The 21,938-nt window shown below is 36.7% G+C and overlaps 6 protein-coding genes across 6 annotated transcripts; all 6 read left to right on the forward strand.

Moving 5' to 3' along the window:
* Positions 1-3,355: 3,355 nt before the first annotated feature.
* On the forward strand, positions 3,356-3,592 carry MONOS_1356 (uncharacterized protein; the record flags this gene model as incomplete). The annotated part of the gene is made up of 1 exon (XM_067866272.1): positions 3,356-3,592. The coding sequence occupies one exon, from the start codon at positions 3,356-3,358 to the stop codon at positions 3,590-3,592; it is 237 nt and encodes a 78-aa protein (XP_067726890.1).
* A 145-nt stretch (positions 3,593-3,737) lies between these two features.
* Positions 3,738-4,185, forward strand: MONOS_1355 (uncharacterized protein; the record flags this gene model as incomplete). Its single annotated transcript, XM_067866262.1, has 1 exon — positions 3,738-4,185. The coding sequence occupies exon 1, from the start codon at positions 3,820-3,822 to the stop codon at positions 4,183-4,185; it is 366 nt and encodes a 121-aa protein (XP_067726891.1). The 5' UTR covers positions 3,738-3,819.
* A 772-nt stretch (positions 4,186-4,957) lies between these two features.
* MONOS_1354 (uncharacterized protein) lies at positions 4,958-14,498 on the forward strand (the record flags this gene model as incomplete). The annotated part of the gene is made up of 1 exon (XM_067866251.1): positions 4,958-14,498. The coding sequence occupies one exon, from the start codon at positions 4,958-4,960 to the stop codon at positions 13,892-13,894; it is 8,937 nt and encodes a 2,978-aa protein (XP_067726892.1). The 3' UTR covers positions 13,895-14,498.
* A 2,621-nt stretch (positions 14,499-17,119) lies between these two features.
* On the forward strand, positions 17,120-17,860 carry MONOS_1353 (uncharacterized protein; the record flags this gene model as incomplete). The annotated part of the gene is made up of 1 exon (XM_067866241.1): positions 17,120-17,860. The coding sequence occupies one exon, from the start codon at positions 17,120-17,122 to the stop codon at positions 17,858-17,860; it is 741 nt and encodes a 246-aa protein (XP_067726893.1).
* Positions 17,861-18,651: 791 nt separating this feature from the next.
* Positions 18,652-19,983, forward strand: MONOS_1352 (uncharacterized protein; the record flags this gene model as incomplete). Its single annotated transcript, XM_067866231.1, has 1 exon — positions 18,652-19,983. One exon carries the CDS (start codon positions 18,652-18,654, stop codon positions 19,981-19,983), a length of 1,332 nt encoding a protein of 443 aa, XP_067726894.1.
* Positions 19,984-20,827: 844 nt separating this feature from the next.
* On the forward strand, positions 20,828-21,784 carry MONOS_1351 (uncharacterized protein; the record flags this gene model as incomplete). The annotated part of the gene is made up of 1 exon (XM_067866221.1): positions 20,828-21,784. One exon carries the CDS (start codon positions 20,828-20,830, stop codon positions 21,782-21,784), a length of 957 nt encoding a protein of 318 aa, XP_067726895.1.
* Positions 21,785-21,938: the final 154 nt, after the last annotated feature.

A 21,938-nucleotide genomic window follows, 5' to 3' on the forward strand; every position in this document is an offset into this window, starting at 1 on the left:
TTTTTAAAATTCATTCACCCATTTTTTCCTCAATTTTTCATTTTATGTTTTTGACTTTTTTGTCAACTTCCGCACATCTCTAATGGAGAAAACATGATAAATATTATTAACAATCCTCATATATTAATTTCACAGAAAATAGGCTATTCCCATGTAATGCGGTCTTTCCCTTTTCTCTTCATCCAGTTCTTGGAAAAAATTTCCGTAAATTCATCCACAAACCTTCGACAGTGTTTGTGCATGCATGAGTGATTTTGCTTTTGAATTCTCGCTTGTGACAGACAGTATCATGAGCGTAACCATAATCTTTCAATCTGGCATAAGCCTTCTATTCATCGCTCATGATCAGAGTTCCAGGAAGAATTTTGGCTCGAATAATTGGAACCAATGTCTCAGCCTCCTTATTTGGCACGATCATCACGAAGTTCTTCCCCGCACCTCCCTCTGGTTTCCTTTCCACAGCTCCAAATATCCAAATTTGCCTCTTCTTTTCCCCTCGCCCATCCTTTCTGCGCCTCCAAACCGCTTCGTCGACCTCCACAATTCTTCCCGGCCCTCCTATGACAGCTTGATTTTTGTTCCAAATAGATGTGCATCTGACTCGAATAACACTCATCCAATAATGAATTGTGTTTTCACTTATTCCAAGCAGTTCACAAATGTGTGCAGATGATATACCAATGTAATAATATAAAACAATCATCAAAAACTTTCTCAGTGGTATTTTTGAATTTTCCAAAGATGTGTTTTTAAAAACTGACTGTTTTTTGCCACATTTTCCACATCTCCAATATTTGTAATATTTACCTCCGGATGTGAATATCATTTTGCATTTATCATGTTTGCATTCTGGAGCTTCTCCTTCCAGCACATTTTCGAAATACCATTTTCAAGCACCCATTTCATCCGAAAATGGATCGTTGAGTTCACAAATAGGTGTTTTTGTGAACATTCTTTGTGACAAAGACATTTGATGAATGTTTGATCAAACCCAAAAATACTTAAAAATGACCTATTTTCAATAAATAAAAATTATATTTTTGACCAGTTTCTGCATGTTTTTTGGAAATAACAATTGCATATAAATAAATAATAAAACATTAAAAACAGAAATAAACTTATTCCATGCGTTCCCATATCTTCAGGTTTTGCCGTATTTTCCTTTTGGTGAAGTTACATAAGTGGGAACAGAATATTGATCGAAAAATGCAACTTTTATTTTTTTGAATATTTAACAAAAGGAAGCTTTCAAAAAAATTTTGACACATAAGAAAAAATTACACCTCGATGAAAGTTATGTTTTGTGTTATTATTTTTGAAATCATATTTTTTCATACAAAAATTTTGGAACAAAAATATTTCAAGAATACAAACAAAAAAAAAAAAAATTGCAAAGTGAAATGGATAATTGAATTCATTTTTATCTTTGATTCGGAAAAACCATTTGTTTTTAAAAACAATTATCATGCTTTTTCTGTTTTGAATAAAAATTTTCTTTAAAAAAACTGACAATCTTTGTAAAAATAACACACAGAAAAAAGATATGATTTCAAAAATAATCACCCAAATTTCCAAAAATATTTATTAGTTTGCATTTTCTTTAATAAGGTTCTTTAGATTAATTATCAGTTGAATATAATAACTTATAATTTTCATCAAAATCTCATTCAGACTCACGAAATCTCACTTGGATGGATGTGACAAAATTGTCAAGCATTTGATTCCATTTGAGTGAAATAAGAAAAGTTTGAATGATATTTTGATGAGAAAATTCAATAGTCCTTTAAACTTGAAAATTTCAAAAAATGAAATTTTCAATATATATATATATCGCCAAAAATACAGGATAAGATCGATTTCGCAATAACTGCAAGAGGAATAATTCTGACAATTTTCCTCAAAAATAAATCTAATCAATTCAAACTCAATTGATACACAAAACTTTAAAACCTTTCTCGTTTGTGCTCAGAAAAAAATTATTAGAAAAATCTCGGAGAAACTCAAAATCCTATTTCTCCAAAATTTTCAATTATAATTTTTTCCTCGTTTATGCTCGGAAAAAATGAAAGTCTTGTATGTCACGTGAGTTTGTATTGATGAGATATATTTTGTGGAAAATTGTCAGAATTATTCCTCTTGCAGCTATTGTGAAATCGATCTTGTCCGGCATTTTGTGCGATATTTGTGCGTGAAAGACAGAAAAAAAAGCACTTTAAACATGTCAAACAATATTATCAATTTTTTCAAATAATGAAAAAATTAAGATTTGTTAATCACCATATTCCAAAATTTTTTTAATATAAAGTTATTATTTTTCTGAATTATTTCTATTTCAAGAAACAAAGAATTTATGAATAAGTATTGTTCACACAGAAAAAATAAAATAGAATCTTTGAGATACAAAATTTATCGAATAATGAACTTTTGCAAATAAACATCTGCGTCACATGCCTTCTGACGTGAACATTTTTGGAGTGACGTTACGTGAGTGAAAAAAAATTTAATTCTATTATTTTTAAAAATATATCTTTCATCAAAAAAGATAATGCATGCAATAATTGAATTATTTAACAATTGATTTTTTATTTCATTGGAATTAACAATAATAATTATTGAAAATTTTTCAACCAATTATTTGCAATTATTTTAGAAACTATGGGTTGTGTAGTGATCAATTTTTTCCAGTATAAATACCAACGCACAAACGTCACTGTCTGTCACTGACGTAATTCAAGTCAATAAGGCATTTTTTCAAATGTTTGTGTCTTTTCATATGTTAAATATTCTTTTATTAAGTTTTCAACTTCACAAAGTCATCCAATTGATGTTTGAAAAATATAATATATTTTTTTCTCAATTTTTCTTATATTTTTTTCATTCATTCAAATTATTAGAGCTTGTTTTTCACAAAAAGCTGTTACAAACATATGAGATGCTTGTTAAAACATATACAGTTGTTGGAGATAAGAGTCTAAGTGCAAGAAGAGGATGTTTGTTCGGTTGAAGGAGGAGTTTTTATCTTCTTTGGCTGGGATCAGGACAAGCGGTAAGCGTGCAAGGCGCTGGCATTTGCTGCGGAGCATCTGGACAACGACGTGGAGAAGACGTATCAAACGGTGCTGTGTCCTCTGATATTTACGATTGGGAGCTGGATTCCGGGAAAGCAAAAGAAGTATTTATTGGTGGCTGAGGAGTGCGTTATGATTGGGACAGAGCAGAGCAAGAGCGAGCAAGATGCGATCAGGATCTGAGAAGACGTGTGGTGAAGAAGAGTGTGGGGGCAACCGATGTTTTCAGTCTGACCGTGCAGAGCTGACGGATAGATCAGTGGTGGGAATATACAGCTTGAGTTCGTATGGAGGGAGCTGCGCTGTGCTGTTTTTCCTTCCTAATACCTGAATGTGGAGAAAATAGCGGAGAGTGGATTGTGACACATCTTTTCGATCAGGCAAGGCGGATCACAGAGAGTCAGGGAAACAAGAGGATTGTGCATGATGTGATAGGAAAGAGCGAAGCAGAAGAGGAGGTGGTGAAACGGGCTGGAGGAAAAGGTGAAGAAGGGAAGGCAGAGGAGGAGAAAGAGGAAGAATGAAAGTTTCATGAGGCATCAGCGATTGTTCTGGAGGGGAATGGGGAAGGTGCAGGCAGGAGGTTGAGTCTGTATGAGTTGTGTGGGTTGCCTATCATCCTGTTTATTGGGATAAGTGGTGCGTGGATGGTGGTGATTGTGTGGCACTATGAACAGCTACTGCATCTGGCGGTGTCGGGGAAGAAGAACTGGTGCAAAACCGAGAGAAATAGGAGTCGGTGTTTTTGTGGATGCTGCCGGATGGGGCAGAGGAAGCAGAGGGAAGGTTGCTGCTGAGTGCTCTAGTGCAGAACAAGGAGGCAGCAGCGACAGAGCGGAAGAGCAAAGTTAAGAGAGAAGGTGTTGAAAGCAGAGATGGAGAAGAAAGTGGTAATGAAGCTAAGGAGATTCACGAATGCAATGAAAGAAAAATGGAAAAACGAAGAAAAGGTGAGGAAATTAATCAAAGCAATGAGAAAGAAGGAAGTGATGGAGGAAGAGAAGAGGGAGAGGCAGAAATGTCTGAAGAGAGAGGAGAAAGAGATGGAGCGGGGAGGAGAGGAGCAGGGAAAGGAAAAGTGGAAGATAAAGTGGAAGGAGAGGAAGAAGCAGAGTGAGAATTGAAAAGAAATCTGCTGTGTCTGTGATTTTTTTTTTAATATATTCATGAAATAGAGTTTTTTTTTCGTTCTCTTGGATAACAATTCTCTGGAGTTTGTTATTTTCTTTGTAACATATCAAATGAATTTTTTTCGTTAAATAATACTATTGAAAATAAAAAAGAACATATTAGGTTTTGTTAATATAATTAAAAAACAATATTGAAATCATGGAAATTGAATCAAATAAAGAAAAAACTTGTTAACCACAAAAAAACACTCAAATTTTTCTCTTTTAAGAAAATGAATTATAATAACTATTTGAAACAAAAAAACATTCTTCTAGAACATTAACAAATAAATGGAAGAAACTTGTTGAATATACGAAGTGTACGATATGACTTTTCTCAAAGAGGAAAAGAGGATTGAAATGAAGAAATATTTAATTAAGGTTTACTGAAGGAAATTGATATTTTTTATATATTTTTATATATTCTTTCATATTGGGAAGTCATTTATTTTAAATGTGTTTTTATTTAAAATATTAACTATTCCTTCCGAAAAAAAAAAAAAAAAAAAAAAAAAAAAAAAAAAAAAAAAAAAAAATGACGGGCACTGACTGACGTGACCTCACTATTTCCTATGTGACGCAGATGTTTATTTGCAAATATAATTTCTTACAGAATGCTAAGTTTAATTTTTGAGATGGAAATGAATTCTTTTTTGAAATGGAACCCTTTATAAATGTTAATTGACCACTTTTATTCATTTTATTGATTAAGCGTTAGAGATGCGATCAACAGTTATATTTTTTACAGTTCTTGCACACATTTTTATCTATAATTCGCAGTCAACCGAACATTTCATCGAACAACAACGTGATGAAGAGTTCAAAAACGAGAAGATATTTGTTCATCCTCTGGTGCACAGATGTCTTAAAAATTCATCAGAGCATGAAGTGTATTGTAATAATTTATTGCAACACACGAACACTTTCCAACCGAGCATCAGCGTTGGAAACACTGAAATTGAAGGAAAATCCGAAAAACACGATTTGCAGCATGATGTGAAGGAAAACAAAAGAAATTATCGGACGATTGAACCAGAAATGTCAAGAGATTATCGGATGCGCCTTTTTAAAGAAATGTTGAAAGAACATCCCCAAAGCGAGATTGAGGGATGTGTTTGTGCATCAAACTCATCCATTGAGTTGAAGGAGATTGGGCTGGTTGGGGGTGAGCGCGGGGGTGTGGTACGTGGAAGGAAGGGGAGTGTGGTTGTGGTGAGGGGGTGTGTTGTGGGGATGAGGAAGGGCAATGAGGCAGGGGCATTTGATCTTTGTGGGAGCATTGGGATATTAATGAATATCACATTGAATGGATGGGGAAGAGGAGGAGAAATTTATTCAGGGAGGCTGTTTGGAGGGAGCGATGAAGGAGAAGGGAGTATTTCTGTGAGCGAATCTCACTTCTCGTATTTTTGTGTATCATCAGCCCCATTCCTATCATCCCCTTCAATATCGCTAATATCCCTCTCACAACTGACATTTTTCAACATTTCAACAGCAAATGATGCATGTTCGCCTGCAACAACTACGTCAACCCAAATCACATGTCTGATGAGCAGCTGCTCATTTTCATCAGTCTGTGATGCGTTTGATGGCGGGATTGTTCCCTCTCTCAACAATCCCTTGGCTTCATTGACTGCCTCAAACACATCTTTTATGAAATGTTGTCGGACAAGAAATGTTAAATGTGAAGGAACTGCAGAGGCACCATTGAAGCCAGACAGACAGAATGATACATTCAATGGAGTAAATTCATTTATTTGGTGCGAGTGGAACGGATCGAGGACAACAGGAGAAAGTGATTCAGTTTCAGATGGGGTATCTTGCGGAGGAGCAATTTACATGTACAATCTCAATTCTGGAGAACTTTCTGTATCTCATTGCCTGTTTAATAATTGCTTTGCATACAGCCGTGGAGGTGGAATTATGTGCTATAATATTAAATCTGTTGAGATTGTGGACAACACCTTCAATTCATGTGTTGCACAAAATCAATATGGAGGGGGATTGTGTGCTGTATTAATTTCAACATGTGTTCGGATCCGCAGATGTGAATTCCAGAATTGTAAAACATATAGCTATGGAGGAGGACTTTATCTTGATAATTTTCATATTTCAGGAATAGACTGCATTGAAGTTGAAAATGGGGAAGGAGAGAGTGCGTGCGTGATTGACTGCAGTTTCGCTTCATGCTCAGTCACGAATTATTATGGAGGAGGGATGTGTTGCGTTGCTGTTCCTGCACCACAATTCAAAATGAGAAGCATTCAGTTTATCTTGTGTTCTGCAATGGAATATGGAGGAGGATTGTATTTTAATCCAAATCGAGCAACAGCATACAATGATATTATTTATTGCTATTTTTTGTTTTTTCATGAATGCTGTTGCAGGGATGCAGCCAATCCACGTGGACATGACGTTGAATATGTTGATTATTACAATCTTTATTTGAATTCTGGAAATCCATTATATGAATGCTACACCACAAACACAAATGAACAGAGAATATGCTATGCATACAACTTCTTGAATGCAAATGCCTGGACATATGATCAAACATCAAAAAAGAATTGGCTGAAGGACAAGTCGATTTACGTTTCAGTGAGTGGAAATGACTTGTATGAGTTATGCGGGTCAAATGAGTCGAATCCGTGTCTAACGGTGAAGAAAGCTTTTGAGATGAGTGAGGTGCAGATTAGCTTGGCAATCACGTTGATGGAAGGGAATCACATAAGTGAGACAACAACAGTTGCAATTGGAACAAAGAAGATTTCAATCATTGGGAAAGGGAGGACGAAGAGTTCGATTGGAACAGGGGCACTTTCATCGATAAGAACGCTGTTCAGTGTGTCAACAGGTCATCTTGGTTTATTGCACATGAAGATTGATTGTAACTCAAATTCAAGTCCTTCGCCGAGTGTGGTTGTGGTGTCTGATGGGAGTGGATCACTTTCATTGGAGGATGTTGTGATCACCACGAGTAAAACAGGAGACTATGTGATGTCTTCGTCAGTGTTTGTGGCGCCGCTGTCGCAGCTGTTGATGACCGATGTGGAGATCATTAATATGAATGTCTCAAAATCATTGTTCTCTGAGCCTGATATATCATCATCTTTTTCATCCTCCTCATCCACGCTGTTTTTGACATCCACAGCATCTGGAGAGAGTATGTTGGCGAATGTGAAGGTAACGAATGTGAAGTTGACTGAAGGAGATGGGGTTGTTGTAGCAAAGAGTGTGAAGGCTGGAGAGACGTTTGTGGTCAAGAATGTGACAATCGAAGATTGCGAGTGCAAGGCTGGAAGTGGTGGTGGGATCAAGGTCGAGTTGGAATCATCTTCAAGCAAGTTGCGGGTGGGGAGTTCAACAGCCGCTGCAAATGAAGAGACAAAATTGAACAGATGCAAGTGCAGTGGAAATGGAGGAGGGATTATGCTGCATCTGACAGATGGCTCGCACGACTTCTCGATCGTGTCTGTGGACTTTACAGGCTGCACTGCGAAATCTGGGGGAAATTATGTGTTTGTGAATGGGGGAGATTCTGAGAACTGGGGGATAACAACAGAAAAGCTGAAAGGTATCCAGGGCATATCAACATTAAAGGAACTGGTGGGATATGACACAGATGACACAACCATGCTGCAATTCCCGCTTAATGTGTTTCTGGACTCACATACTGGTGCAGCGCACGTGGGCAAAAAGAAAGATGGTATTCTGGGGAGATACGACTCGTGGTTCTGTGGGTTTGCTTATTATCCTTGTGCCACCATCACCCACACCGCGCAGGTGCGATTTTCAGGGGGAAATAAAAAAATCGAATTGGATCCAGAATTCGTGCTTGCCGAAAAGGTTTCCATGGCCGATTCCTTTGAATGGGAGATTTCATGTGCCACAAAAGGAACGGTAGTTGAGGTGAAGGTGCCAACCACTTTTGAATCTGAGAATTTCTTGATCGATGTGCAAAGCAGATGCTCGATTAGAAAGATTAAATTCAGCATTCCATCTGCTCTATCCAGTGAATCTGCACTGATATCTGCACACTCGCCATCGTTCAATATCACAGACTGCTCGGTTGCGAGTTCGCCAGGCAGTGCTGTTGGCCAATCGATTGGATACAGCTTTGTGAAAGCGTTTGCGGGAAAACTGAGAATGGAGCAATTTGAAATCAGAGAAGGTCTGAGATTTGATGGGCATTCGTTGGTTGAGTTTGTGGGAGGGGTGAGTGTTGTGTATTTCAAAGGATGCAACGTAGCAAACGTTAGAAAGATCAATGGAGACGGGGGGCTGATAAAAGGAGCAGTTGGAACACAGTCTGGGGAAGGAGAGGGAAAGGTTGGGATTGTTGTGATTGAAACGTGCACTGTGATAAACTGCAACTGCCAAGGGACACCACAAGAGATTGGAAAAGGAGGAGGGATATGCGTGAGCTTGGATGGAGATGGAAGTGTTGTTGTGAATGGGACGAGCACAATCGATTCATGCGAGGCGAAGAACAACGGAGGAGGAACCAAAGGAAGAGGCGGAGGAATGATGCTGACAATGGCGAGTCCGAACTGCAAGATGGAAATTGCGGAAAATGTTAAGTTTTCATCGACATCTTCAACGCAAAATGATGCACAATATGGAAAGGATTTGTTTGTTTGCTGCGATTCTGGGATTTTTCTTGAGTCAAAGGTGAATGCAAACTCTTTCAAATTTTTTGATAAAAGCGCCATTCCATCGGATGAATTGAAGTTTTGCGGGAGCGAGGATGGGGAAGATGAGAAAGTGATTCCGCTGTTTGTGTATTTGTTCTCAATCGGATCGAAGTTGACAGTCGATGGGAAAGGAGAGGTGGCATTGGATCACAGCTGTTGTGGATTTGAGAAGTTTGGGTGCCAATCAATTGATTATTGTGTGACCAGTCGAGTAAAGAAAAACATGCAGACAGTTGAAGTTTCTTCTGAATCATCAATAGAAAGTGAAATGAAAGTGGTTTCATTTGATGTGAGTTTGACAGGAAAAGAAATACAAGCAGGAGAGAAGATGAAAGTTGAGGTGAAGGATGGAGGGGAAATAAATCAAAATGGGCTTATTGAGTGCACAAAATCATTTGAAATGACTAATTTGGCATTTGTAATGAACAAAGTTATCAATGGAAGGAGGACTGCATTTGTCCATTCTTCGACATCAACAATCACGATAACAAGCTGTTCTGTCGCGTTTTCAAGGGATGCATTAGCTGATGAAAAGATTGGATACAACATCCTGAACATTGAGGGAGGAGAACTGATTGTTGATGGATTAATGATGGAAATTGTAGAAACACTGAAGATGAATGGGAAGTCGCCAATAGCAATAACCAATGGAGAGAAATTGGACATCAAGAACAGCAGAGTGAGTGGAGTGACGGTGGAAGACGGGAGCGGAGAAGGAAGAGGTTGCATTGGTGCTGGGATAGAAGAAGGAGGAAGCGCAGTTGTGGATAACTGCAGCATTTCAACAATATGCACAGGTGGAGGTGGGATGAAAGGAGGAGGAATGATGATTTCAGCTGAGGATGAAGGAAGAATAGAGATTAAAAGCGTGGCATTCACGGGATGCGAGGTGCCAAGAGAGGACAACTCACAGAAAGGAGGAGGAATGGGAGGAGGGATGTTTGTTCGATTGGCAGATCAACAGGAATCATTTAAGATGGAAGGAGTGACATTCAGCGGGTGTAATGCCTGGAAAGGGAAGAAAGTGTTCATATCGGGAAATGAACTGGACGAGGTTATGTCAAACGAAAAACTGAAATGGGGATTGAGTGCAAATGATAAGAATTCCTTGGATGAGCTGTGTGGATGGGAGAGGATGACAACAGGAGAGGAGGGATATGTGATTCCACTTGTTGTGTATTTGTGGACGAACTGGAGCAGGGATGGGTTTGTTTCGAGAGAGAAAGGAGGAGACTTTAGTGGATGCGGGTATTCAGAAGCACCATGCTCATCGATTGAGCACTTGATATCACTTCGACATCCAACACTTGGAGGAGGGGAAACACATATTTCCATTGTGGGATCAGGGTTGCTGAGCCATTCCATATCGTTCTTGTCTTCGTTGCCAACTTCACCAGATTCAGAGGCGCCAGCAGTTGTGATAAAAGGGACAAAGAAAGGGACAGGGGTTACGATCAGTGACGAAGATGAGAATGATTTGGATGAAGGTTCAATGATATCGTCGAATGTGAGCCTGTCATTTGTGAATGTGTCATTCACAAAACCCAGCATCATTGCTCATCATGAAGTGTTCATTGATTCTTCTGGAACAAATACACTCTTGTCTATCACTGACTGCTCATTTGGTTCGTTGAAATGGCTGACAGAAACGATAGGATATTATTTGATGAGGGTGAATGGAGGGAGTGTTGCAATTGAGAGATGTTCATTGAGTCTGATTTCTGATTTGAAAGGGTTCATCAGTTTCAGCCCAAGTGCGAGCCAGGTGACTGTTCAGAATGTGAACATTTCATTTGCTTCCGTGAAGGAGAGAAGCTTGATTTCGATGATGGAAGAGGAAAGCCAGATGAATGGAAAGGAAAATGAATTTTCAAATGGGAACAGACCAGTTTTGAGTGTTGTTGGGTGTTCATTTGCGAACATCACGAATGAAGGAAATGGAGCGAGTGTTGTTGATGTGGGATCATTTGAGGATGGAGTGGAGTGTGTGATGGATGAGTGTTCGATGTCGAGTTGCAAGAGTGGCTTAAGCACAGAAGGAGGAGGAATGAGAGTTGTGCTGAAAAGCGGAGAATCAGTCTTGAAAGTGAATGGGAGCACATTTTCGATGTGCAAGTGCTCGAGTGAGACAGGGTGTGGAGGAGGGCTGTTCATTGATGGGTCTGACCCGAATGCGAATTATGGAAATGAAAGTCAGATTCCGCCTCTGAATTTCAAGATTGTGAATATCCTATTTGATATGAATGAGGCACATGTGGGAAAAGACATATTTGTCAGATGCCACTCGATTGCTCACCAGATCAACGAAACACTATTTGCGTTGAACTTCAACCAGGAATCATTGGACTCAAACAACTCGATCTGCGGGAGGGATTTAAAAGGGAATACTGATATGGATCTGATTCCGCTGATCACATATTATTATTCGGCACAGGTGTTTCTAAGTGCAACAGGGAGTGACAGCAGACGATGCGGGTCTCGGAGCTATCCATGCATGAGCATCAACTGTGGGGTTGATCACATTCAGGAAGGGGTGATGAATGCGATTCTGATTGATGGGGAAGGGCTTGTGACAAAGGAATGTGCGATTGGAGACCTGGTTGTGAATTCATTCAAAAAGACACAGGCAGTTGTTAGGTTGAAATCTAAGTTTGAGAAATCGGCAGAGAAGGATTGCATCATGGAGTTTATTAATGAAAGCTCAATTGAGAGGTGCTCATTCCAGTTTGAAGATTCTTTTGAATCAACTCACAATTGCCTTTTGAAAGTGAAGAACGGAACAATGGAAATCAAAAAATGTGAATTCTTCTTTTCTTCTGATAAACTGAAGTTGAACAGTTCAATTGTGAGTGTGGAAAGTGGAGAGTTGAAGATAACAGAAGCAACATTCAGGGACATTCATTCTACAAGATCGGTGCTTTTATTCAACAAAGAATCGAATGTCACATTGCTTGAAACAATTATTTCAAATATCGAATGTGAGGGAGATGTTGTGAGTGTTGGAAGAAAAGCGAAAGTGGCGATGAAGATCATGACGATTGAGAATGTGACACTGCTGACGAATGGGTGTGCCATTGAGATGGAAGATGCTGAGCAAGGTGTGAGTGTGCTGAACTGCTCATTTGGAAGGTGTGTGAATCCGGTTGATAAAGGAAGCATGATGCAGATAAGAAATTCCAAGGAAGTGAGGGTTGAGATATGTGTGTTTGATGGAGAAAAAGAAATTGAGTTTATCAATGAAGGAAACAAAATAAAAGAGGGATTATGCAAATGGAATGGATCATTGGTTGATGTTGAAAACAGCAATGCGGAGATGAGGGAAACAACAATCAGAAACAGCAATGCAGGTGGATTGTGGGTGAGTGGAGGAAGTTTAATGATTGAAAAAGGAGAATTTGAGAACAACAACCCAGAGATTGAAGGATATCCATCAGCTCGAAGGAATGTGATTTGTGAAGGGAATGGTGAGTTGAATGTTGTGAGTGTGAAAGGGGGAGATGGATGGGAAAGAAATACTTCATTGTGGATATTGGACGAAGGATGCGAATTGGGAGGGATAGCGAGTGAAAGAACATCATCATTTTTCATCCCGGTCTTGGAAGAAGTGAAGAACACAACACAGCCAACAGGAGAAATGGAACTGATCATTCATGGGAAGCTGCTTCTTCCATGCAATCTGTCAGTGAAGATAAGCATGAAGGATGGGGATGTTGAGCTTTCACACACAAACATGATTGCAGAAGATGGGTATATATCAGAGAGCGAGGTGCATTCGGTTATCTCATCTGAAGTGCTGAAAGAGATGGAGAAGAAAACAGAAGTGAGTGTGTGCATTGTGTTTGGAAAAGACAGATCATCATGTTCGAATGGAATTGTGGTGGTGAATAAGAGTGAATCACAATCAAAAGGAGATGACAACATCGATGAAGGAGGAGACAATGTGAATAAAGGAGGAACAAACAATGAATGGAGCTTGATTGTGATTGTTGTGTTGGGTGTGTTGCTTTTGATTGTTCTGATTGGCTTTTCATTCATTGTTGTGCTTTTGAGAAAGAAACTGAGAGAATCAGAAAGGAATGTTAAAAAAGAGAGAATGGAAAATGAGGAGATAATGAGAAAGATTGAGAGGAGAAGAAGAGAGGGGAATGGAGGGAGCTTTGAGATGAGCGAGATGCCGTCGACTTTGCTGGAAGGGATGACAAGCCAAATTCCACTTCTGATTGACAACGATGAAGAAGATCTTCCAGATCCTCCACCAATGACTGATGGAGAGCTGAATGAGAATGATCATCCAGATTTGGAATCTCCATTACCTTTTTCTGAGGATGGTTCTGTTCCTGGAATGCTACAATCTCATTCATTGAATGTGATATCAGCAAAGAAGCCATTTCGAGAGAAGGAGAAAAAGAACCTGAAAACGTTGCATTCGATGATTCATTCAGTTCAAGGTGATTTCACACTGGGAACAAGAGCTATGAATGTTGTTGATGGGAAGGAGGTGGTTTTGGCAGTGGCAGAGCTGTTTGAGCATTTGATTTCAGTTGGAGACGAAAGGGTAGAAATGATGGGGAAACAATTGTGTCCATATACGATCTTTGTTGAGGATGGAAATAATGAAATGTTTGTTTTGAGAGAGGAATTGGAGGATGGAAAGGAGAAAGAGGAAATGAAGCGATGGAGTGCACCAGAAGCGGGAAATGAAGATGATGGAATCGAAAAAGCAGTTGTTTTCGCACTTGGACTGATTCTGCATGAAATGACAACAGGAGAAGTGCCATTGAGCGAGTGTGATGCGGAGGAAGCGCAGGAGATGATGAGGGATGGGGTGCGACCTTTGACAGAAGGAATTGAAGGAGAAGATCTGGTTGAGCTGATGGAGAAGATGTGGGTGGATGAGCCAGATAGCAGGCCGAGTTTGGCAGAAGCGAAGAAATGGATAAAGAAAATGATAAATGAAGGATGAAGCTGAGTGAAAAATATCACAAAAAAAATGTTCACAAATAAATAACATTTCACCCCCAAATATTTTATTGCAAAATTGTGTTGCTTGATACATGGTGCAATAGGTGCAATATGTGCAAAAGGTGCACTTTGCTCGAATTGTGCGATTGAAATTTCAAAAATTATAAATGAAACGTGGAATAATTATCACACACGATCTCTATGGTTGCTTTAATGACATATCTGTGTGCGAAAATGTTTATGTATTATCGAACGATAGATTTTCACATTCAATGCAGCATGGATGATTCTCATTTCACAACACTTCGGAATTAATTTTTATTGTGTTTCCATTTTCATCTTTTTATTTTATTTTTAATTCCATTAAATTTTTTTGTTATTCTATTAAATAATTCGATGAGAATAAATTAACCCAAAAATATTTTTAACAAATATTTATTGTTTTTATCAATTTATTTTTTTTTTGAATTTATTTTATTATATGGGACGTTATCTTTAGCTTTCAAAATATAGTTCCACTCAACATTTTTGAATTTTTTTACGATATTCAATAATTTTTTCTGACACTTTTTTTTGGTACGGACATGTTTGAATAGGGTCAACTTTTTAATGGGACTTTTTTCTTTATTGGCACTTTTTTTGTTTTTGCATGCCAATCATTCAAAAAAGCTAGATGGACCTCAACACTCGGATGAATGTGTTTATAAAACAAATACATTAAATTACCGGTTTGTTTTTTATATTTTGTTTATTTTTCGTAGAGATGCAGCAATTTTTTATTTATTTTGAAGTGATTTTTTACAGCCGAGGAAGCATTTCACAAAAAACTGAAATATATTTTTAAAAACTACAAGCATTATCCTTTTCATATTCAAAATCTTAAGTTTAACAACTTGTTTTTTTCTTGATTTTTTCACATTTCAATTTTTTATCAACATGCGAATACAATTTTAAAAATTTCTTTGTTATTAAAATGAAGTGTTAAAAATAAAAATATGATATGAAAAATGCACACTCGAAAAAAGAAGTATGAAAAAGGTTGAACATTGAAATTTTCTATTTGCATCAAATAAATCAAAACAAAATAAGTTTGATCTCAGATCATTCAATGTTGTGACAATTCACCTGTTTGAGACAAAAAGAAAATTTCAATGTTCAACCTTTTTCATACTTCTTTTTTCGAGTGTGCATTTTTCATATCATATTTTTATTTTTAACACTTCATTTTAATAACAAAGAAATTTTTAAAATTGTATTCGCATGTTGATAAAAAATTGAAATGTGAAAAAATCAAGAAAAAAACAAGTTGTTAAACTTAAGATTTTGAATATGAAAAGGATAATGCTTGTAGTTTTTAAAAATATATTTCAGTTTTTTGTGAAATGCTTCCTCGGCTGTAAAAAATCACTTCAAAATAAATAAAAAATTGCTGCATCTCTACGAAAAATAAACAAAATATAAAAAACAAACCGGTAATTTAATGTATTTGTTTTATAAACACATTCATCCGAGTGTTGAGGTCCATCTAGCTTTTTTGAATGATTGGCATGCAAAAACAAAAAAAGTGCCAATAAAGAAAAAAGTCCCATTAAAAAGTTGACCCTAATTAAGATATGAAAGCCGAAAAAATTTGAAACAAATTGCATTTTAATTCAAAAATGCACAACTATTTCCACAAATGTGTTTTTGTTTGTTTTTTTATGATTTCTTAACATTTTGTCGTATTTTTCTATAAGCATCATAAAACGAATTTTTTCAAACTTTTTAACAAATACAGCTATCGCATAAAATACAGGACAAGATCGATTTCACAATAACCGCAAGAGGAATAATTCTGACAATTTTCCTCAAAATACATATTGTTATTGCTAAGTCATTTGATATATAAGACTTTCAAAACTTCCTCGTATATGCTCAGAAAAAATATATATCGAAATCTCGGTAAAATGGGATTTTGAGTTTCTCCGAAATTTTAATAATAATTTTATCTGAGCACTTATGAAACTATTTTGAAAGACTCGTTTATCAAATGAATTTGTATTAACGAGATGTATTTTGAGGAAAATTGTCAGAATTATTCCTCTTGCGGTTATTGTGAAATCAATCTTGTCCGGTATTTTTTGCACAAACTGTATTGACATCAAATTATCCATGAATTTCCAAAAAAGGATAAAGCTAATTTGTTGCTTTTGATCTTTATTATGTTTCAATTAAAATAAAAAAAAAGAAGCTTGTATATTTTATGGAAAAATTGAATCACATTGATTTGGAAATTATTATTTGGAAGTGATCAAAAATGAGAACACTTTATTCGATTTGGGCTTTTCTTTCATTATAATCATTAAAATTTTGAAATTGTATCCCAAATATAATTATTATAGAACAAAGTTGAGATTTTTATTGAAAATATTTATTTTGAGACTGATTCATTCACATCAAACATTAAATTGATCTGTTTATTACATAATAATAATTTTTTGAATGTGATGGTTTGGTTTTTTTTTGCTTTTTCCATGTTGCATTTGCCAAATACATGGTAGGAATACTTTAAAAGATTATAATCAACTAATACAATGTTCGTTTCAACGAACTTTGAGTCTTCAAAGCAAAACTGAAGAAATGAAATTTGGTGCTTGTTTCACTTCTTCAGTATGCTTATGCTCTTTACAAATGCAAATAATAGAAACAAAAATGCAACATTCATTTGAAAGCGTATTAGGAGAAATTGATTCTGCATATTTTAGCTGTTTAAACTCAATGATACAAATTTTTCAAACTTTTCTTGAATATGTTGACTCAAAAAGTGTTATTTCATGTGACTTATTTTCAAAAGTTTATATATCGCATAGTCAGGTTAATACACCTTCTGCATACTAGCTCATTCTCTTTTTGTATGCGATGGAAATTTTTATTTAAAGAACGTAAGTATCCGGCTTCAATCACCTTCGCAACAAGTTGGAGCCTTTATATCTGCTCGAATCGATATTTCTGAAAAAATTCGAAGCTGTATATGTGTTTCATGTTGTGTTTTTAATTCTTTTGCTGTGAACTCTGCATTCCCATTTATCGGCAACGAGAGGACGCATGAATCAATAATTGTAAATGCCAATTTAACAATATCAGCAAAAATCCCACTCCTTGTCGAAAAATGAACATTGTTCAAGTGGAAAGCTTTTTAGAAAATTCAAAGTTTCAAAAAGTTATATCCCCTTTCGAAGGGCTGATTATGTATGGAATGATCAGCTCAGGAGGATTCGAGACAAGAAATTGTTCTTTCGAGAAGTGCATTGTTCAACACGCATACAACTTTTCAGTGATAACATCCGGTTCAAAGCCAGTTCTATTTGCTGACTCTTCATTCAATTGTAGATCAAGCAATGATGGAGGAGCAATTCAGCATTGTATCCAATATCCATTATCAATTACTGGTTGCTTATTTTTCAACTGTCACACTGCAAAGCATGGAGGTGCAATATTTGTTTTAAAAACAGTTGCAAGCGAACTGTCTACAATAAATAATACCATTGGAATGAATTGTTCGGCAGATCTTCATGGAGGATTTGTTAATAGCGACTACAGAAAACATTTTGACATGGAAAAAACAAATGTTACCAACTGCTGTGCAGCAACTAATTGTGGCGGGATTTATCTTAATAGATACCCCTGCGACATAACAATTCAATGCTGCAGCTTTAATTCTTTGAAAGAAAGTTCATGCTCTTCACAGTTATCTAGTGGATGTCTGCTTGTTGGAGATGGAGAAAACGTAGTAATTACAGATTGCAGCTTTGACCAATGCAATGGATATGCGGCTGGAGGTATCAACTTTGCAGGAGATGGAAGCTATGGAGGTGACTATTCCACAATTGTGATGTTTTGTTATTTTAAAGGAAATTTTGCAAGCTCTGGAGGAAAAGATATTTCATTTTCGGGACTTTGGGTTGGCCATGCTGTCAGTCATTGCTAAAGGAATGCAGATCTTTAACGCAAGACCCAAACAGAATAATGAACGGAAGCACAGATGTTAGCCATTGGATCCAAAAATATTTTCAAGAGTTGCGTGTGAATCGAGACGTTGGTATAGATCATAAAGCATGTGGACTGCATGAACGAAAATGCAAAACAATCAGTTTTATTCCTGAATTGGTTGATTCGCAAGCATCCAGCGCAACGAAAGTCTTGATTGAATCCTTATTGTTAGTCGAGAATGGTTGCAACGTGGATTCAAAAAGCATTGAAGTCGAGAAGAGTGTTTGCGAAGAGGTAATAATAACAACAGCTCTCTCATCAGAGGCATTGTTCTCTGTTGAAAATGGGCACTTGTGCACAAGCTCGCTGTCAATCATTCATGATTCAACCCGATCAACTTCAGATACTTCAATTTTCCTTTTATCTTAAACAGGAACTTTGATTGTTAGGCAATGCTCAATTTCATCAGATGATAATCATTGTGAAGCGACTTCGTTCACAAATTCTATATTTGTTTTGAAAAGTGGTGAAGCTTTTATCGAGAAAACAAAAATTTCATCATTTTGATTCATGGATATTTCATGCATTTCGTTTGAATCTGCATGCACTCTAACAATTACAAACAGTACACTTGAATCAATTTCTAGAGAAGTCGGAAATGGAGGAGGAATATATGGTATCATCGGGCAAAGTTCGATCGTGGAAATTATTGGATGCAATGTCGAAAATTGAATTGTTAATCGAGGAAATGGTGGTGGGATATATATTATACTTGAAAGCGAAGGAAATATGGTTATTGGAGATGAAGCAAACAATACCCGTTTATCATGTTGCTCGGCAGTAAGTTTAAACGAAGTCAGAGGATATGGAGGTGGCATGTGGATAGGAAGCGAAATTGAAGACATATCACTCAATTTTATAAGTCCTGCCTTTACCAAAAATACAGCGTTAATGGGAAGAGATCTATTCGCATCTTTTAAGGATCTTCGAACAAAAGTCAACAGCACATCATTTTCTTGGGCTCTAAATATGAATTCTAATCAAAAACTGAATTCATTATGCAGAATTGATAATGGATTTTTTACAAGTTTGACTGATCTGCTCATATTCATCACTGGACAAAAATTGCCGCTCGTAATTGAAAATGACAGAATAGGAGACAATGCAATTTACTGCGGAAGAGAAGTGCCCTGTAAAACTTTGGATTATTCTGTTCTCCAAGCAGAAGGAGAAGGGATGCTCACTTTGTCCGTTGATGGATTTGCTTCGCTCGCCTCTGAAATAACTTTGAACTCCCACACAATTAAATCAAGTAATGAGACTTATAGCAAACTTTATGTGGATAACACGCTTTGCAGACTTTCTGGATCTGTGATAACTGTTCTTGGATCACTGAAGTTATTGCGAATTGAACTTTCAATTCCCTCAGAATTTTCAGAACTGCACGAAGTGCTAATTTTTTCATCTGCTTCCGAGGGAAAAATCGAAGTTGAGAAATATCGATTTGAAAAACAGACATCAGAACAAATTTCATATTTGCTGTTTCGCATTTCTGGAGGAGGTTTCGAAATGGATGATGTTGTAATGTCAGAAATGACCTTTTCAAATTTCGTATTTGTGTTATCAAATAATGTGGAAGCATCTGTTAGACAACTCAATTTTGCTCAAATTGAGTTATCTGAATCATTGTTCACATTTTATGAAGACCCTATTCTTCAACGTTCTTTGTATTCAGCAGAGAATAACATTTCTTCGTCTTATGTGTTTCAATCCTGCTTATTTTATGATCTGATTGTCTCGAATAACGATTGCGCAGCAATTGTCTCGGAAAGGATATCAACTTCAGTTTCTTTTGATGGATGCTCATTCGAAAAAATTTCATCAGTAAATAGCGCAGAGGGAGGCGCAATTCGAGTCTCAATTGAAGAATCTGGAGAATTTTCATTGAATGAGACAACAGTGGGAAGAGAGTGCAACTGCGAATATTCGACGCATGGAAAAGGAGGCTTCATTTGCATAAATTGCCTAAACAGGAGAAGTGATTTTTCGTTGGATAAGCTGATCTTTCAGGAAAATATGGCTTTTACAGGGCACAACGTGTATATTAGTTGCGACAGCTGATTGAGAAGTTTTTCCATCTGTATTTTCGTTTGCGCTTTCTATTGATAAATTAGAATGGGATAATTCTCTAATGGGGAATGATAAAGCTTGGCTTAGTGCGCATACAGAAAATCTGTTCTATTTGATTGTTGGATATAGCGCTTCTCTCATATATGTTACACAAGCAAACGGAATGGATCACATTGGATGCGTACTACCTTAGTTTCAGTGCAAAAGCGTATCCTTTGGCATCACGCGATTAACAGACAATGATGAGAAAAGCATTGCAATTGATAAAAGTGCTTATCTTGAATGCGAATTAATTCTTAGCAACCTCAATATCTCTTCTTCAAATGAGAAAATAGCAGTTTTAATAGTGAAAGAAGATATGCAAAATACAACAAACAGTTTGATTTCTGTATTTAAAGGTGTACTACATGGAATAACGCTTTCTCTCCCTCCTCTTTTGGAAAAGCATACAACTTTTATTGAAATATGTGAACAACTGACCGTTGTTGATTGTTCAATTGAAAGTTGCGAAGAAAATTCTCTTTCAATAAATTATGATCTGTTTTTCATCAAAGCAGGTTAGCTGGAGATACGCGGGCTTCGGGGCAAGGATACAAAGTTTAAAAATATGAGTGTTATTTCGTTATTTTATTCTCCTATTTTGTTCAATGGGAGCGATATTTCTTTTGAAAACGTAGAATTTTCTGTGGCAAATATTATCAAAAAAGTGGATGGAGCATCTTCTCACAAACAATTAATTTTTATTCAGAAATTATTGTTGAGCAACTCCACACAGGCTGAATTTGGCTGGCTGATAAACCTTAATTCTGTAGAATTTGAAATTCAAGATTCAAAAATGAACTATGTGCACTTCTTTGCATGCAATGGTATGGCTTTAAATGCTTCGAATAGCTCCATTCGTATTTCGAACTGTTCAATATCTGAACTCAGCAACTTGCAAGGCGAATCCAATGATATTGAGCTTGACGAACAACATTTGAGCTGCAGATTTGATGGTTCACTGGTTGCAATACAGGGTTGCGATACTATTATTGATTCGACGACTTTTGCTAACGCGTCGATTGGTGCGGTTTCTGTGATCGGAGGAAATTCTGTGTTGGCTGATGTGACATTCATTAACAATACAGTTAATCTGGCGGGATATAACAATGTACGTCGGAATATAATGTGTGAAAATGGATCGCAAACAATTGATTCGTATTCAGACGAAACTGGGAAAAGAGATCTATATTATCTTCGTGAAGAGGAATATATTGAGCTTTGGATTCAAAGTTACGGCTGTTCGATACATGGATTAGTAAATTTGGAAAGAGAAGAAAACGATGTTATACCAGAAAATGTTACATCGAATTTTTCTCAAAAAGTGTTTCTTTTTTGTCGTCCATTCATCTCTTCCATTAATAGAAGCGAAAACGAAGACAAGATTACAGTTCGTTTTGAAGGAGCCAATCTTCTCCCTTGCCTCTTCACATTTGAACTTTTTTCGGTTAATACATCAAATGGAAAGGATGAAATGGATGCAATACCTCTTTCATTACTCACATGTGCATTTATTAGTCAAAATGAGTGTATTGTTGAAGCCTCAAAAGCCCAATTACAATCCGAATTCAACGTGCAAGAAATTCAGATTTGGTTGAAGGCTGTACTGAAGTTGAAGGAGGACACGCTTTCTGGATCGCGTTCTCATGGAGGACAAATTGTAAAGACAGGAAGCATTTTGCTACAAGATGTTCTTCCTCCGATTAATGATCCTTCTTCTGTACCAGAAACAAATTCAAAAGCTTTTCCTTAGTAGATAATATTAATCATTATTGGAGTTCTTGTTATTGAAGTGATTATTGTAGTAATTGTTGTTTCACAAAAGAAGAATTCTAAAAAATTAACAGCAATTGAAATCGGGGAATTAGAAGAAGAGATAATAAAGAAGGATTCAATACCCATTCGAC

The sequence above is a fragment of the Monocercomonoides exilis genome (assembly GCF_001643675.1).
Source record: "Monocercomonoides exilis strain PA203 chromosome Unknown scaffold24-1337568, whole genome shotgun sequence".
Lineage (NCBI taxonomy): Eukaryota > Preaxostyla > Oxymonadida > Polymastigidae > Monocercomonoides > Monocercomonoides exilis.